We start from the raw sequence: 19,392 nt of genomic DNA on the forward strand, positions 1-19,392 counted from the left end.
TAACTGCTTAAAACGCAAATTTTGTTGAACGTTTATTTGAATACCGACAGTAATAGAAACATTAAACTAATCCAAGTAACGATATAAATCACATTTTGCTGGAAACCTGACTGTAAACCTGACAACGCAGGACCTATATGTAGCCTAGATTTTTAACATATATTCAAATTCAATATTTCTTTACAACCTTCTAATCTACAAACATAGCAATTTTATTAAATAGTGAAAGCAATAAATGTTATCTTTTACAATTCTACATTATCATTAATATAAATTAAAAAAATTGTAGGCAAGTTTTGGGCAAGATTTGAAAATCACTTCAGTGAAATGTGAATGTCCAAGGTGCAAATCCTTTGCCACCATGTTGCAACATTATTATGTTTTGGACATGAACATTTCATGTCAATAACAGACATGAAGTGTTAAATGGAATGGAAGCAGAATGGAAGCAGAATAAAAATATGCTCAGAATTAATGTAAGTAATAAATAATATAAAAACTATTTTATTTTAATGTGAAATTATTGCAACATAAATAAATTAAAATAAAACATTTTTCTTAATCAAGGGAAATTATGACTCTCCTGTCACAGAAACTGATACCAATAACTTAAAACAAGATTTGGAAATGTTTGGTTGTTAGCTTTAATTGGCTACTAAGACCAGAGCCAGATATCGCCAAACTAGATATTTCCGATGTTGAAGAACTTATTTTTTCCAGAAATTTTTTGCAAGCTAAAAACAAAAAATCTGGAATCAATGTTGCGGATGACAAAAGCTAAAATAGTCAATATTCAAGAAAAGTTCCAATGGAAAGTGGTTGCTAGCTAGAAAGAACAGACTTGAGGCTAGCAATTTTGGGAGTATTTTAAAGGCCTACCAACAAAAAAGAACTCCTCTGTCTTTCCTTAAAAAATTGACAGGTAATTTATTAAAAGAAATAATTATTTCCACCTAAGTTTAACAATTAGTGTAGACATGTTGAACTCATATTTTTCATAGGTCTTATAATAATTCAAAACATAAATCAATTTCAGACACTTACAGCCCGGAGAAGATAAAATCTGTACAGTGGGGGCGAGAGAATGAAACGTATGCGCTAGAGTGGGCATCGGATGTAATAAAGAAACCAATTAAAAAATGTGATTTGTTTTTACACCCCAGTGAATGTTCAGGGGCAAGTCATATTGGTATTGTAGATGACAAGGCCATAGTAGAAATAAAATGTCCCATTAAGTATCGAAACGGTGGTATGAAAAACAGCCTGAAAGAGGACGATTCTTATATAATCTACTACAATAATGATGCATTGGGCGATTTAAAAAGTAAATACTAAGACATAATTTTTTTTATAAACTTATTACATTTTTATATTATATCACATTATGTTTTAAAAAAAACTTTTTTTTAATAAATAATAAATGAAAACTGAAATAAAATAAGAAATTTTATAAAAAATTGAAGCAAGTTTCTATTCTAAATTACAAAAATATTTTGTTTCAACTTCCTTTAACAATGGGTACTGGAAATTGGTAAGAGCTCCAATAAACTGAAAAACCTTACAAGCATGAGGTAGTAACGTTATCGGAAGTAATTGCAAAATCCGAAAACATTTCATTCGTCCAATTGTTCTTTCTACGTGTATTCGTGCTTTTGAAGACTTGTTCTTGAGAAAATTGTGGTGTTTTTAAAATGGAGGTATGTTTAAGTGTACTTCAGGACCCAACAATTCAGCAATCAAAAACCCTTTGACTGCAAGCACTAAGTCACCCACGACTAAGCGACAAATGTTGCTTTATGTTGCTATGCCTTATAATAGCCTTGTCAGATGTCGATCCTGGATATAGTTCACTCAGGTACGTAATTACCCCATTTGGGGTAACACCAACAAGACCTTTCCATGTGTTTTGGCTTTTGTACGAACTATATGTCTATCCATAGATTTGGGTACTTCAGATTGGATCTCTATGCAATCTAAAATAATCCTGAAATTTGTGAACTGACTAAATGTAGTTAGTAAACATATTTTATTTTTGATTCTGCATGGTATTACAGACATTTGTGTTTTGAAAAAAATTGTATGCATAACATACACAAATGTTACAAAGATGTTAATTACACAAGGCTGTGAGCATCCAACCCGAAATACCAAATCTATGTGTGGTACATTTAGATGCAGCTTCATCAGTGTAAGTAATAGTTTGTCTTTCTTTGACATTTTTGTAACCTTCCACCCCTAAAAATATTGCAGATCCTCATTTTCTATTTGCTTATACAAGATATCAAATATTTTTGTCCAAGGAAGTCCTGTGTATAAGAAAACCATTTCATTGTCTTCAATATGGCTTAATGTCAAATAGCCTTTTGAATTTTTGAACATATTTTGTCTATATTATGAGTAAATAAAGTAGGTCCTTTTTTACCATTCACAAAATGACAGCTGCAAATCTTACAACATTAACTTGTTCCACTATCTTTGCGTCTGCAAACATACAATTATTTTACTTTTGAAAAACTAATTTATCAAAGTGAAAAATAGTACAAATGCTAATATAAATTAATATTATTAATAATAAATAAATCCATTAGATTAGTATTAATTATTTAGTTCATTTTCTTAATTTTCAACGAATTCATCTCATAAATAAACTAAAGAAACCAGAGGTTATTAAATGAAAATCAATCTTCGTTTAGCGTCCAGAGACCTAGTTTCCCGAGTTAGGACGTTGTTTTTTTTGCCATCAACTTTTTGCGCCAAATTAGACGATCAGTTGTATCCTTTTCTTTTAAATTTAGAGCTTCCATGTCTTGCTCGATTGTTTTCGACCAGGACTTTTTTGGACGGCCTTTGGGACGTGTGCCAGGTACTTCAACATCTGCAAGAGAAGTTATGGCACTGTTTCCACTTCGCTTGAGATGACCAAACCACCGCAGACGGTGTTGCGGGCATTCGTCCTTTATATCATCTAAACCAGCACGACGCAGGATTTCGATAGATTTGATGTGGTCCTTCAGACTAATTCGTTGCATCCATCGGAACATTTTCATATCGGTTCGGTGAAGTTATTGTTCCAGTTTGGTTGTCATTGGCCATGTTTCTGCACCATGTAACAACACCGGACGTATCAAAGATTTATAAAGTCTTGATCGCAATGGTAGTGGGATGTCTCTCCGCATCAATACAAAAGCAAGGAGATGTCATTTATTCCATGCTGCACGTATGCGTGCTCGCACGGCAGCTTCAGCTGTTCCAATACAATCCAGAACATGCTCTAGATATTGAAACGAAACGACGATGTGACTTTCTCTACCTTAATGGCTTGAAAAACATTGCTATTTCGAACTTGTTGTTGTGGATTGATGCAAGCAGAACAAACAAAATTGGACACTTTAGATAAAGTACCAATTATTTTTGAACAACGTTTGTGACACCACTGGTTACACTGCTGACACTTGATTGAATCGTTACCTACACCAGCTTTACAAACTGAACAGGGCCATCGTCCAGTAGCTGTGGATTGGATGGGTTCACCAGTGTTCATTGCTTTGGTTTTGCTTATATTGACTTTGAATCCATGATCGGCAAGTCTGGTGTTCCAATCTTCAAACATCTGTGCTGCATTCTGCTCAGACGTGGCTGTTAAAACGATATCATCAGCATATATTAAATGCCAAATGTCACCAGTGCGTATCGGTTTTGGGATTTTTTCCATCACAGTTATAAATAACAGTTGATTGAGAATCGAGCCTTGGTGAACCCCAACGCCGATGTTAAATGCATCTGTGTTTCCAACCGTTGTGCTGACGAGAGTCATAGTATTCGTATACATTTCCATCACAAGTCGAACAAGATATTCTGGAATGAGTTATCGACGTAGACTCCATCTGATTGCTTCACGGGGAGCTCGATCAAATGCTTTTTCAAGGTTTACAAAAATGTGTGATAGTTGTTGATGCTTTGCGAGGTACTTTTCTTGCAGTTGCCGAAGGATGTGAATGGCATCAATTGTTGATTTCTCCGCTAGGAAACCAAATTGATAATTTCCGATTGTGATGCACGACGTTAATCTTCTCTCAATGATTTTCTTGACAATTTTCAGAAAGTGTTCTAACAGACGTATACCCCGATATGATGAACAGTTCAATGGATCACCTTTGTCTTTGTATAGCGGAACTGTCATGCTATAGTTCCATTCAGTCGGCATTGAGCAATTTCTCCAGACTTCACAGCACAGTTGTAGTAACGTTTGGATACCTGCAGTACCAGATGCTTTGATAATGTCATTTGTGAGTCCAGAGGGCCCTGCTGCCTTTCCATCTTTCAAAGCTTTCAGAGCTTCTGTAAGATCCTCTACAATGATATCTGGAATCGGACCTTTGATGGGTGGAGCGTCCAAGTTGACAGACGGTAGAAGTATTCTCTCCGATGTAGCTTGATCTCATTTTGTTCAAGAACCATATCATTTTTGTCGTTTTTGATAAATGAGGAACCAACTATGTCTTTTTTCGTACGCTTTGCTTGTTTTGCTATTCGATACAGAGATTTCATTTGTTCACCTTTGCTTTTAGTGAGTCACTCTCTGCACTGATCTGTCAAAGACAGTGCGACTTGACGTCTTGCATAGTTGTTCTTCAAGGGAAAATTTTATGGTCATCAACAGACTTTGATTTTTGCCATTGCTTGTATGCAACTTTCTTTTCAGCTATTGCATTTTGTACACTGTCATTCCACCACCAAGTGTCCCATTCATGCTGACGTTTTGTACCAGTTTTCCCCACAAAATGTAATTGCAGCGTTTATCAAAACGGTTTTGTATGTACTCCAATTTGTACTGGCTTGCGATTGGTGGTTTAACTCTATTGCGACAATCTGTTGAAATTTTTCTCGATGAATATTGCTTTTCAGCTTCCATGTTTTGATTCTCCAAGGCATCTTAGATTTATGTTTTGACAGTTTGACAACCAGGTCTGCCTTATAGGAGTCTATGTTGGGCGACACATGATTCGCCAGGTATAACTTTGACATTTTTGAATAGCTTTCGTTGTTGTTGCTTGACAGCGAAGAAATCAATTTGTGTGGCTGATGGTCCACTTTTGTATGTTATGAGATGTTCCAACCTCTTTCTATGATATGTGTTTAATGAACAAAACCCGTGACTTTCAGCAAATTCAAGGATGCGGTTGCCATCTTCATTCCGTTCTCCATAGCCAAAACCGCCATGTACCGTGTCAAAACCATCTGTTTTCTCTCCAACGTGGCCATTGAGATCGCCTCCAATCAGGATTGTTTCAGATTTTGGCATTGTTGAGATGGTGTCAGAGAACGCAGCCCAGAAGTCATTTTTCATCTTTTCTGATTTGCCTGTCTCTGGTGCGTATGCAGAAAAAATAATCATTGTTTGCTTTTATAGGCGAAGCTTGATCCACATGAAACGTGAATTAATCCTTTTAATATCTAGTACTTCTTGGGCTAGCGGTTCCCTGACAAAAATTCCCACACCATTTTTGGCCGTCTTTTGACTATTCCAAAATAGTTAACCTTTTTCATTGTCTGAGTTGACATAAAAAACACCATTCGATTTCCATCGGGTCTCCTGAAGGCAGCAGATGTCAATCCTTCTACGCTCGAGCATTTCTGCGATTTCCATGCTGCGACCAGTCAGTGATCCAACATTGAGCGTTCCAAGTCTAAGTACCATAGAGGGGCCATTCTGAATTTTTTTGTAACATCCCTCCGCTGATGCATACTTCCCAGGGATTCTTGGCACCCCTTGACCACTTAAGGCCTGCTGGGGATTAGGGGCTGTTGTTTTTTTTGTGATGGCATAAGAATAATTTGGGGAAAATTTTTACATACGGACACCCATCCTGACGACAACCACCAGTTATAAGCGGTGGGTTTAACCTTTTGCTCAAAAGCACTCAAGGCAGCGTGGATGCAGTTTTATGTCATGCCCAGGACCAGGTTATTAGATTAAAAGGTAAATGAAAAAGTGTAGTTATTGTCAAAAAACAAAAACTTTTAAAACATACCTAACTAGATCTATCCATTTCTTCTCGTTTTGTGATCAGTAGGAAATCTGAAAGAGCGACATGTTTGTCTTTCAGAATAATGATTAAATTAAATTCCGTTTTACGTTATAAAATTTATAATATAAATTTATAATTATATTATTTATATAATCACGGGTTGCATATCAACAAAGACAAAACGAAGTGGAAAAGTGGAAATATATCTATGAAAACAATGTTGTGAATGATAGAATCTTGCGTTTTTCCGAGCCAGCTCTATGCATGTGAGACATGGACAATAAAGAAAAGAGACAAAGACAGATTGAAAGCATTTGAGATGAAGTGTTACCGAAATTTGTTGGGAATCAGTTGGAGGCAGAAAGTAAAGAATGAAACCATCAGAAATCAACTTGGAAGACAGAAAATTGTATATGACAAAGTCAGAGAAAGAAAATTGGGATTTTTTGGACACATTTGTAGAATGAGAGAAGACTGATTAAGATGGTACTAATGAGAGAGAGATTGGAAGAAAAAAATTGGTAGACCTGCAAAGAAATGGATAGATGACATTACTGAATGGACTGGTGTTGGTATTCTGAATTCAATAAAACTGGCCAAAGATATGAAAGGTTTTTGGAAAGAATAAAGGAAAAAATAAAAGTAAAAAGCATGCTTAGATGTACACCATCGGCCTCGACGGTCCCTCGTTGAACAAAGGAGAATCATTGATTGATTGATTGATAATATAATTATATTATCAATCAATCAATCAATCAGTCAGTCAGTCAGTCTGCCAGCCAGTCAGTCAATTAGTCAATCATTTAGTCAATCAATTAGTCAACCAATTAGTCGATCAATCAATCAATCAATAAATCAGTCAGTCAATCAGTCAGTCAATCAATCAATCAATCAATCAATCAATCAATCAATCAATCAATCAATCAATCAATCAATCAATCAATCAATCAATCAATCAATCAATCAATCAATCAATCAATCAATCAATCAATCAATCAATCAATCAATCAATCAATCATCAATCAATCAATCAATCAATCAATCAATCAATCAATCAATCAATCAATCAATCAATCAATCAATCAATCAATCAATCAATCAATCAATCAATCAATCAATCAATCAATCAATCAATCAATCAATCAATCAATCAATCAATCAGTCAATCAATCAATCAATCAATTAATCAATAAATCAATCAATCAATCAATTAGCTTGTAAAGCGCTATTTCCGCGATGTTCAACAGCGCTCCTGAATAAATTTTGCAAACAAATGGGTCTTGAGACCCGCTCTGAACTTCGTAAGTGATGGACAAGTAGTCAGAGAAGGAGGTAGAGAGCTCCTGAGAAAAGGGCCAGAAAAAGCAAATGCAGATTTAGCAAAAAAGTGAGTTAAGAAGACGTGAGAACAAGAAGACGATCGTAAACTGGGGCGCTTAGGTTTAATCTGATAAGATAAGTACTAAACTAATTGATTGGTTGATTGCGTTGATAGATTTTGTTTTAAAATTTTCATGTTTCAGTTCACTTTTAAATTCACGATGTAAAAGAATACAAAATCTTGCCAATGGACATAGTGCGATGTGAAATAAAACTGTTTGTTCAAACATTTGATTTGATTATTTAACCAATTCATTTCGTCCGTGTTTTGTTGATTTTATAAGAGCATGCGATGAAGAGACAGAGTAAGGAGTTCAAGATTTATCAACGAATTGAATTGAAATGTTTGGAAATGAAGGAGATGATGTACCAGAGAAGGTGGGTTTGGTTTGGTTTTGGTTAGTTCATCTGTTCATCAGATGAACTACGTCAATTCGTCTCATCATCAGCGTCCGCTTTTCCTTTATTGTTTTCTTTCATTTAATTTTTCATTTTTGTTTTTTTTATTTATTTATTATTTTATAAACAATTAAAATTAAAGAAATGGTTGTTATTGAAATAAATTAGATTTATTATTAAAATTAATTTTAATTTTTTTTTAAATAAATTAAAAATGGTTACTTTTTTCACCACTTTTTTTATTTTTGGTATGTATGTAATAATTATGTATGATGGGACATTTTCATTAATTGATTTAATTCAACACTAGCTAATACTCTTAGAGAGCAGTAGCTAGTGTTGTTGAGCAATGTAATGGTACTTTGGTAGTAATATTTAGTAGTTAGTTGTGGTAAAATAAAATTTAAACATAATAATAAAAAGACCTTGTCATTGCTTTTCTACTTGGCGAAAGCTAGCAAACGTTCATTAGTAAATATCTTATTTTAAGGCATTTTGGAAAATAAAAAGTATAGTGAATTAAATGTTTTTATGAAATAACAAATAATTTAAAATTTATAATGATTTTTAGTAATAATTGTGAGTTGGTTAGTATCAGGGTTAGGGGTTAGAAAACATTTGTTGAACAAACGTTTGCTGACCTTTGATAAATTAGATTTACTTAAGATTTTTTCAGTTTAGACTTTAGAGTGTAGACATTTTAGAATTAGTGTTTTGATCAAAAACTAATCTGTGGAGTTAATTTAGATTTATTTAACTTTAACAAATATATCTTTATTAATTTTTTAATATCATTTACTACAATTACATTTTGTGCCGCTCTTTCCAAACTGAAATCAAATAAAGCACCAGGCCCAGATGAGATAGTTGTTGAAGAAATTAAATGCCTTGATGATTTGGCATTGAAAGAATGACAGAAATTTTGAATTAGATTTATAAAAGAGACAAAATTCCTGAAGATCTATCCAAGTCAATATTTATTGCATTGCCTAAAATACTAGATGCAACTGATCGTGAACTACATTAAGCAATCAGCTTGATGAGTCACAAATTTTTTTTTGAAAATTAATGATGAAAGCATGAAGCAAAATCAGATCTAGAATTTCAAATGTCCAATGTGGTTGTTTCGAGGATTATGGCACAAGAAACGCTATCTTTATGCTTTGAATGATCAGTAAGCGAGCAATTGAAATGTAGAAGGACTTGTTTATATGTTTTGTCGATTACTCCAAAGCTTTTGATAGTGTGAAAAGTGTGGAAATATAGGAAAATTTGGACATTGGTGCAAAAGACATGAGAGTTATCAAAAACCTCTATTGGGACCAAAAGCAGCGATGAAAGGTGGTAACAAGATAACTAGTTTTGACTAAATAAAAAAAGGTGTTAGGCAAGGCTGTCTATTCTCTCCAGACTTGTACAATCTCTATAGTGAGATCATTATGAGAAAGATAGAAGATCTACCGGGAATATCCGTTGGAGGCATGAATATAAACAATGTAAGATATGCTGATGATACAGCTCTTATAGCAGATTCAATGGAAAATTTGCATACAACTGTTTCCAAACTTGTTTTTGAAAGTGAAAGAAAAAGATTGGAAATTAAATCAACAAAACAAAGTGCATGGTTATCAGTAAAAGCAAAACCGCCCCAATCTGCTCCATGATCATTAATGGTAAACAAGTGAAACAAGTCAACAGCTTCAATTATCTCAGAAGTTTGATTATCTCATGTTGTAAATGTGATGTGGGTATCAAACGAAGGATAGGTATGGCAAAAGATGCATATTCTAAAATGAAAAACATCCACACCAACAGTAAAATCATAATATCAACAAAATTAACTTTTTTCCTGTGCTCACTTATGGTTCTGAGTTCTGGACAATTTCTAAAGAACCGGAAAAAAGGATCGATGCTGCTGAGCTGTGGTTTTTGAGAAGAATTATGAAAATTAGTTGGACCTCTCATACCTCCAATGAAAGAAAATTACTACAAATAATCTGAAGGAAACAGTTTGAAGAAAAGTTTTTTGGTCACATCATGTGGAAGGAAGAAACTGGAAATATTGCAAGGAGAAGGGATCGCGGTCAACAATGAGTTACTTGTCCTTGTCACTTGTTGAACATCACCCAATTTCAACTGCTACAAAGTGTTATAGATTGGGTTTTGTGGAGGTCAATGGTAGCCAATTTCCTGAAAGGATAAGGCACGAGAAAGAAAAAAGAAGACTGTTACATTGCATTACATAAGAATAAGATATTTCAATTAATATTTAAATTTTTAAAAATTTTAATTTAAAACTATCATCACAATTGTATTTACATTTTACTTGACATCAGTTGAGTATTACAGAATTAGTCTTTATTATTTTTCAGTGGCATCTTTTATTACTAATTTGTTATGTTTTTCTTAGAACTTTTAAATGAATTTTTGTTTTTGTTTTCACATTACTTGATTAAAGTCAGCAGCTTTTTTTTTTTATATAGCATGTGTATTGTACTATTTATCAATGAGTTTGATAACATTCCAAATATGATTTTTCTTAAAATTGAAGTATCATTCTTACTGTTCAGTGAATATTCAAGTTTTTCAAACGAAGAAATTGAAGGTAGAGTTTTGGTATTCAGGAAAATGCTTCTGAGCAAGGAAAATCTAGATGAAGAAGAAATAAAGTATATACTTCTTTTCCATTCTCATTTACTTTCATTTTTGTTTGTTTCAGGATACATAATAGCTTTTGAATTAGAATTGTCATTATTATCAATTCCCTCTTAGTTAATCCTCAGAGAGATATCAATAACACACACACACACACACACACACACACACACACACACACACACACACACACACACACACACACACACACACACACACACACACACACACACACACACACACACACACACACACACAGTGCTTGTGAATATATGTGAACCCACGCTTCACTCACATTGCATGTGATGGAAGTTCATCTACTGCATTCGAACCAAGTCACTGCAAAAGCAGGACCAGGTGCCGTAACCATTATACCATATACATATAAATATATATATATATAACTTTTTTATTTAATAATCAATGTTCATTTTTACACAGAAGGCAGCAAAATTCTACAAATTTTGAGAAAGGAAGAAAGTATGTTAATACTTCACTTAATTCTCTGCCTAAATTTATATTTAAATTTATTTAATTTTTTTTTATTAAATGCAAATGAAATCAAAGAAGCTGCAAGGTGTAACTACTTTTTAAAACTTAGTTGCAGTCCTTCTCTACCAACTGCAATATTGTGTGGTTTTGGTGAAATAATGTTTTCAGTTTTTTTCTTAGCACAATTTAATCTAGAAACTGTCGATTATTAATTCATAATTTCTTCCTTATAAGAAATGATACCATAAACCTTCTTCTGAAAGTGTTTGTGGTGAATGAAATTATAGCAGATTGCATGTTGATGTCGACAAGTGAGCACATTGTGTGTTTCCAATCATTCTTACTAATTACAAATTCGTTTGTCCCTCTTCTTGAAAAATAAGATAAAAAAGTTTTACTCACTTGCATTTCTCTGAGCGTATAGGCACGTATTTTGAAGCAACTCGTTGGCTGGGTCTCCTTGATTTGTTCAAGAATTCATCTTTTTGGTCTTGTTCACTTGAATTATTTGCCGTATTTTATAAATTTTATGTTGTTAAATGTGTTCAATTTCCCTATATTGCCGCTGAAATAATGTTCCGATCATGTACTGTTAATAAAGTAATGTCAACCATTTATTCAGATCAATAACACGATCCAGATCCAGAAGTACATCAAGAAATGGTGCTAGGTTGGAAATTATTTGACATTATAAATTAGTTTATTTGATAATTTTCACAGCACTATGCCTCAATAAATTGATGTGAAGGTCTTAGAATGGTAGACGGAAATAGATTAAAACAAACATAACTACTGTTCGTTAGAAATGCAATCTGCTGCATGCAAGTGAATTTTGAGCACAGCATCATAATGCACTGCAGCTGATGGGCTATCAAAGAAGGGATGCCGAGTTTTTGATGCCCTACCAGTTGAATATTTATAATTGACCAGTTGAATATTTATAATTCCTGTTCTATTTTTTCTCATTTCATTTTATCAAAAATTATAAACTGTTTTTGAGTTTTCTCTGATATAAAAAATTTATGCAGGAAAAGTGAATGCTCATCAACTCGGAAGGAAAGAACGAATCATGAACAGAGATCGACGTCTTCATCATCCCCCCGCCACAAATCAAATTCTCGCAGTCCGTCCATCAGAAGAAGGCGAACCTCACCGAGCCATCTTGATAAGAGGCGGATCACCAGGTGCTCAGCCATCCTGCTTTCACTTTTTTTTCTAATTCTGTATTCCGTTAGATGTTTCTCTTTGCAGCTAAATTTATTTATAAACACGTTTTTGTTTCTCTTCCTAATTCTAGTTTCAAAAATTTCAATCGTATTTTACGTTTTGGGTTGCTTTTTATTATTTTATCAACTTTTATGTTTTTTCGCTTTTTTCAGTTATATTTCAGCTTATAATATTTTGTCATTATGTAATTTTTTGTTTGTTTTATTACATTTTCAGTTCATCTTCAATAAGAAAGTGTAAATGAATGGCAACATGGTGTGGGAATTTTGGTTTGTGTCATTTTTACTTTATTTTTGTTACTCTTTTATTTTATTTTTTTGTTTTTTTATTATTTATTTTAAATTTTCGTTTTAATTTCTGTCAAATATTCTAAAATGTGCTCATGTGGATGAGACGAAAAGTAGTTTGCGGCATTATTTTAATGAATATTTTTATTGGGAGTGGTGAGTTAGGTGACATTTTTTAGTTGTTCATCATCTGCCTGTTCACATCAATGGTTATAACTATTGTATTTATTATAACTATGGCCATCATTATTATTAGATTTGTATAGCGTTCTGGGCATATTTCCTTCCCTCAGTAAAGGACAGACTAGCCGAAAGCATGCCAAATTATGTCTTATTATGTCAAATTATGGGATTGAAGAATTAACCTTCTATTGAATAATTGTAACTTTTTAAATTAATTTTAAATGAAAATGCAAAATTGATGTGATAAATAAAATATTGCATATATTGCATGAGATAACTTGCATATATTGAATAGAATAAACATTGATCTGATGAATAAAATGAAAATTTGCTGAAGTGCCCGCAAGAAGCCAGTGTTCTACCACAGACCCAGCCCTCTCATGTCCCACCCCTCCTCATCCAGTCCTGATGATGATGATGACGCTGCTGCCCATCGTTATTATCGACATCATTAGTGCTAATGCTGACCATTATCTTCCAGTTTGACATTTGATGTGATAGATAGATAGATAGATAGATAAATAGATAGATAGATAGATAGATAGATAGATAGGTAGGTAGGTAGATAGATAGATAGATAGATAGATAGATAGATAGATAGATAGATAGATAGATAGATAGATAGATAGATATATAGATATATAGATATATAGATACATAGTGTGAATGTTACAATATAATTTAATATATTATTAAAAATCACTTATTTATATATAGCACCCATTGAATATTTTCACGGGTGCCCACATATTCAAATAAACTTGACGAAACAAAAACAGTTTAATAAAAATGATTTCATTTTTAAACGATGTCGAGGTCTTCTTAATGATGCAGGCAGGTTGTTCCACCCAGTAGGATCAGCTGCAGCAATATTTCGAAAACCGGTACGCACCACCAACAAACCACAATCATCTGATCTGAGATGAGAACCTGCCGTAGGTACTTTCCTGATGAATGTATGTATATATATATTAGGGTGGGTCACCTTTGTATGCAAAAAAAATAAAAGTCGACTAATCAAATTTTAATAGCATTATTTTATTGTAATGCATCATAAAGTTTTAGTGCAAAATAAATTAAAGAAACGCACATCTTCAGCCCCGCATGCCCTGCAAACCTTTTAAAGAGTCATATTCCTTTATGTCATAAGCTATTTATTGAAAACTTGACTAAACACCTTTCTAAAAAGACAAATATTTATTTAAGGTCACAGTAACAATAAAAGCCAAAACCTTAATTAAATAAACATAAGTACCTAATAAAACAAATTGTTTTTTTTACACAAAAAATCCTGCTTGCTGTCAAATTTTGGCCTAAGTTTTCCGGAAGCAAGTTTCGCAAGAATGATACCAATCCTTGATTTGTTGTCACATGTTGACATCGCAGCTTCTGTAACTATTTTAACACATTTTCAGCTGCTTGATTATGGCAAGGCAGTCTAATAAACAATAAACTTTTTTCACCTTTTTTCTCAATTATCTTTTTAAGTAAAGTTTCAAGTTTTTCGTCTGTATGATTTCTTAGAATAGGTGGATTAAAGTTGACCTCTTGCCAATTTATAGATAAATGTAAAATTTAGCATTAAAAATCAGTTTAGGTGTTTGAAAAACACGTGGTAGTTTTCCAGTTACAAGTAAACTACGACCCTTCAAAATTCTATAGGCTGCTAGTTTTCTTATATGCTTTTCTTCATCTGTTAACATCGCCTACAGCAAGTTTTCAGGCTGAGCAAAATGCGCGTTCCAATGAATAACAGAATCTATAACTGTAGACTGCAACGGACTGCCCTTTCGTTTGCCAGAGGTTGATGAGATATCAGACCTCGGAGTGATCTTTGATGCCAAGCTTAGGTTCAAAAGCCAAATCTTGAAAACTGTTCATAAAGCTAACTCCATGTTGGGGATTGTTGCTAGAAACTTCAAGAATTTATCAGAAGAAGCTTTTGTCTTGTTGTATAAGTCGTTGGTGAGGTCTCAGTTGGAATATGGTGTTCAAGCATGGAAACCTTACAAAATTTGTTTAATTTTAGAAATTGAAAAAATCCAAGAAAGAGCAACACGTTTGGTTAATTCCTGTAGGTCTCTTCCTTATATTGACAGATTAAAGAAACTTAAGCTGCCTTCACTCGCGTACCGTCGTCGGAGAGCGGATCTTATTTTGCTGTTCAGAATGTTACGTGGCGAGGCTTCTGTCAAGGCTAGTCCAACGCTACTATTTTCATCCGACGATCGTACGAGAGGACACAACTGGAAACTGACTACAGGACCATGCCATAAAGATTGTCGTAAATTTTGCTTCTCATACCGTGTGGTAGACGACTGGAACAGGCTTCTTTCTGATGCCGTCAACGCTGATAACATTAACATTTTTAAATCATTAGATTCATTTTTTGGTGACTCCATATTTGATTGGCGTTTGAATTCATAATTGTTCCTTTTACACTATATAGTACATTCAATAGTTATCATCTTTTACACTTTAATTAATTATGTTGCTTTATTTTGTTGTGTTGACTTGTGTATTATTATTTATATATATAAGTTTATTATGTACATTACCTATTTTATTTATTTATGGTTTATATTTTCGAATTTCTATATTTTTGTTTGGCAAGGGGTTCTGCCCGTGCTGTTTTGAATAATAATAATAATAACTAATTTTAACGCATTTGGTAAGTATTGCGAACAACGTATTGAGCCAAATGAATAAATTATTTGATGGTGTGGATGTACTGTGTAGAAATGTAAGGAATGTAAGCTTTAGTTAGCCAGCGAGCACGTGACATTTTTTTAGGTGACTTTTTTGCCAAATCATCTGAACATCTTCCAGTAATTACTGCTAATGTAATTTCATTCAAATATTTTTGGCCTGTGCTTAAGTCATCAGCCTTTAGTGTCGGTAATTGACCTGGTGTTGGCTCAAATTCTATTAAAACTTTCGTTTCACATGTATTCAGCTACATACAAATAGGACCATTGTATGAAAATGTATCAGATGTTTTACCGTCGATGTGATAAAACAAATGCCTCAAAGACAGTTCATTCAAATGAAGCATGCAAATTTTCCATTGCAAGGGCCTCTGAAGTTTTTTTCGATTAGTCTTATGGCACCACGAAATTTACCCGTATTTGTTACTGTTCCATTGCATTCAGTAGCTAGAAGATCATCTGTGCCAATATTTTTAGCTGAGGGAAGTGCGTTTATCGACATTTCAATGCTTTTAGCCGTTCTGACCTAAATAAATGCAATCCGAGTTCTTCAATGACAGGTAATGTTCTTCGATAACGATTTGCCTGTACTTTTTGATTCCATTTGTGACTATCTTCAGTGTTTTATCCTTCCGTCCATCAAAATATAAATCAGGTAAATTTAGATCAATTTCATTTTGCTTAAGAACTTTACGTGTTTTCTTTCTCTCTTTTTGCAGTTTTTATTTATCAATCACGACATCCAACGAAAGTTCGGTAAAACTGCTGAAGCAATTGCAGCACCAGCTCTATCACACACTCCACGACGGGCTTGAATTTACAACAACGGTAAACTTTTGATGCACTTTTTCTTTTCCATAGTTCCTGAAGTAGAAGATAAGGGCTTTTCTTGATTCTAACTTTTCGGCAAATGAAATACTTGTATCTAAATCACCGTTTATTGATGAAATCAATACCTTTTCTGGCATTTTAGATTGGGTGTTGTCAGTATCACTCTTCTAGCAGTTAATTGTTGATGCATATTTCTGAGCTAACTTTTTTTTGTAAATTTCTGGTCCGATTGTGATCAATACCACCGATTCTCAATTTTCTCTCACGCCTTTGATCAATTAAAAATTCATGCACTTTGAGAGTTTTGACTTCTCTATTCCGTTGTCATAATATCTTACATTTACAAGAACAAATATCAAATAAAAATTCACTTTTTTTTTTGTTTGACAACCTTTTTAATTATTTAATAATATTTTTGCATTTCATCTAGGAGCTGGATGATCCTAGTATGCGAAACTAAAGGAATTAATGCTTTTTTCCATATTCCTTCGATTTTTTAGGTTACTATATCTGCAATTTCTGAAAAAGCTGGCTCTTTATTACTTCCATTTAGAATTTTTACTTGTATTCTGTTCCATTCATAACACTTCATAACACCCTGGTATATCGGTAAAACATTCTTTCATATCTTGTATAGTTCCAAATACGACAGTCAGCATAATGTTTTATTGTTTAAATTTAACTGAATATTTTGGAAAAAACAAGTTTTAAAAACTATAGGAAAAAAACAATTTTCAAAAAAATTTCTAAATGTATTTACCGCCAAAAACTATATTATTAAACTAATAATTCAAATACGCAAATTGAATTCGCTGGGGTGAGCGATATAGGGAGTATTATCTCGTAGCTTCAAATTCTGCTTAAAAATCGTTTTTCGGAATTACAATTTCAAATTTTTTGAGAATTGTTTACAAAAAGTTAATTTGAATAGTGTAAATTAATAAAAAAGTAAATTCTTGTAGTTGCGGTAATTCATATTGCTTACTCTACCGGGTGGGCCAGTCGGTGAAACTGGCGCCACAAAAGAAGAAGACGAGGGTGTTGTCATCAATAGTAACACAGACACCAGCACTTGAAGGAACGATGTATTATGTTATTGAACCGCAAAATTCTGGCGTCAGTCATGATTTTGGAAAAATATCGGTATTTAAAATACAAAAATTTTTTCAAATGAACATTGGAGAACTGCAATTCATGAAAATACAACCAAACAGAATTATCTTCAAGATAAAAGAAAAAACCCAAATAGAAAAAGCTTTAAAAATCGACTATATGATAGATACAAAAGTAAAATGCTATCCTCATAAATCACTCAATACAAGTAAAGGAGTTATCAAAACAACACTATTTAAATATTGCACAGAGGAAGAAATAAAAGAAGAATTGGAAAAACAAGGAGTTTGTGATATATATAACATTAAAATTTCAAAAAATAATCAGAAGTTAAGCACCAACACTTACATATTAACTTTTCAAAACCCACAGCCTCCAACAGAAATAAAAGTGTGTTACCAAACTTTAAAAATAGATAGATACATTCCACCTCCTATGCGATGCACACGATGCCAGAAATATGGACATCATCACAAAGTATGCAAAAGCAAGGAAATCATATGTGCAAAGTGTGGAAACCCAGGGCACAAGCACACGTGGTAATCTCCTTGTCAAAACACACCAAAGTGTTATCACTGCAATGAAATCCATGAAACATTTTCAAAAGAATGCCAAAAATTTAAAATAGAAAAAGAAATAATAAAGAAAAAAATTGACAATAACATATCCTACAGTCAAGCCAAAAATCAAATCTGCCAAGAAAATAAACCGTTATATTCTCAAATAGCAAAAAAGAACATTTCAATGTCAGACAAAGCTGTTCAATGTGAACTAATAAAAACACCAATAAATCCTTGCATAGAGTCATTTAAAAAAAAACAAATATAGATGCTCAAAATCAAACACAAACCAAAAAATCAGAATCAAGTCAAAAAATAAAACAAACAAATAACAAACCCTCAAATCCAAAAGAAAATATGAATGAAAGTAATGACCCATATATGTTTCTTTCTGATGAAGACATGCATGATGACTGCTTCAATGATGATAGTGATGATGAAAGATGTACTAATTACAAATCAACAACAATTAAAAAGCCCAGCAGAAGTAAACACGGATCGTGATACAAAAAACACAACAAACAAAATAGAAAATAAAACAAAATTCAACCAGAGCAGCATAAATAAAAATAGTATATATCCATATGAAGACTTCCCAAACAGAAATGACAATAATAATATAATAATATTACAATGGAACATAAGAGGAATGAGAAACAATTTACCTGAATTACAAATATTAATAGCAAAATACAAACCTCACATCATCTGTCTCCAAGAAACAAAAACAACTGATGACAAACAAATAATCTTAAAAAATTATTCATCATACTATAAAGCAGCCACTCCAACTAAGACAAATCCATCAGCTGGAACAGCAATATATATACATCATAAGATCACACAATCTTCTCATCAACTAAAAACTGATCATCACTTCATAGCTTCAAGAGTCACATGCAACAAATCATTTACCATATGCAATGGATATATCAAACCTAATAATATAATGAAATCGGAAGAATTAAAACAGTTAATTCAACAAATCCCTAAACCGTTTCTCCTCGTCGGCGATTTTAATGCTCACAACCAGTTATGGGGATCCCAAAACTCAAATACCCAAGGCAAAGAATTAGAAAAAACCATTATAGAAAATAACATTTGCCTCATCAAACCAACAGCTCCAACAATGTTCCATGAGCACACAAATACATCATCCATAATTGACCTAGTTATGACATCCCCAACAATGTTTGAAGATATTGAATGGGAAGCTGAAGAGGATCTTCACGGCAGTGATCATTTCCCAATAATTTTAACAATGAAAATTAAAGCAACAAATTATGAATGTTACAGATTGAACTACAATAAAATAGATTGGAATAAATTTAAAGTAATGACAAATGAAATGATGAAGGATATTGAAGAAATTGATGAAAACTCAATGGACAAATGGATAGACATAATAACAACAATCATAAAACAGATAACGCCGACTACGCAAGATAAGAAAGATAAAATACTAAATCCATGGTTCAATAAAAATTGCAAAAGTGCAATTAAAGGAAAACAAAGAGCATCAAAATAT

General features: G+C 33.0%; 5 protein-coding genes across 5 annotated transcripts in view; 2 read left to right on the forward strand and 3 right to left on the reverse strand.

Moving 5' to 3' along the window:
- Positions 1 to 431: 431 nt before the first annotated feature.
- HELRODRAFT_167025 (hypothetical protein) lies at positions 432 to 1,335 on the forward strand (the record flags this gene model as incomplete). The annotated part of the gene is made up of 3 exons (XM_009012170.1): positions 432 to 476; positions 568 to 637; positions 1,037 to 1,335. The coding sequence occupies 3 exons, from the start codon at positions 432 to 434 to the stop codon at positions 1,333 to 1,335; spliced, it is 414 nt and encodes a 137-aa protein (XP_009010418.1).
- Positions 1,336 to 1,765: 430 nt separating this feature from the next.
- Positions 1,766 to 1,930, reverse strand: HELRODRAFT_71565 (hypothetical protein; the record flags this gene model as incomplete). The annotated part of the gene is made up of 1 exon (XM_009012171.1): positions 1,766 to 1,930. A coding segment is annotated over one exon (165 nt), but the record flags the coding sequence as incomplete, so codon positions are not given.
- Positions 1,931 to 2,235: 305 nt separating this feature from the next.
- On the reverse strand, positions 2,236 to 5,302 carry HELRODRAFT_167026 (hypothetical protein; the record flags this gene model as incomplete). The annotated part of the gene is made up of 2 exons (XM_009012172.1): positions 2,236 to 2,360; positions 4,999 to 5,302. 2 exons carry the CDS (start codon positions 5,300 to 5,302, stop codon positions 2,236 to 2,238), a joined length of 429 nt encoding a protein of 142 aa, XP_009010420.1.
- A 10,392-nt stretch (positions 5,303 to 15,694) lies between these two features.
- HELRODRAFT_167027 (hypothetical protein) lies at positions 15,695 to 16,328 on the reverse strand (the record flags this gene model as incomplete). Its single annotated transcript, XM_009012173.1, has 3 exons — positions 15,695 to 15,837; positions 15,887 to 15,989; positions 16,206 to 16,328. The coding sequence occupies 3 exons, from the start codon at positions 16,326 to 16,328 to the stop codon at positions 15,695 to 15,697; spliced, it is 369 nt and encodes a 122-aa protein (XP_009010421.1).
- Positions 16,329 to 18,273: 1,945 nt separating this feature from the next.
- Positions 18,274 to 19,392, forward strand: part of HELRODRAFT_167028 (hypothetical protein) — a gene marked incomplete at both ends in the record, with an annotated part of 2,951 nt that continues 1,832 nt past the window's right edge. Inside the window, one exon of the mRNA XM_009012174.1 lies at positions 18,274 to 19,197. Coding sequence (XP_009010422.1) covers positions 18,274 to 19,197 — 924 coding nt within the window. The remainder of the gene's footprint in view (positions 19,198 to 19,392) is intronic.

Source organism: Helobdella robusta, assembly GCF_000326865.2.
Source record: "Helobdella robusta unplaced genomic scaffold HELROscaffold_10, whole genome shotgun sequence".
In the NCBI taxonomy this organism is placed as follows: Eukaryota; Metazoa; Annelida; class Clitellata; order Rhynchobdellida; family Glossiphoniidae; genus Helobdella; species Helobdella robusta.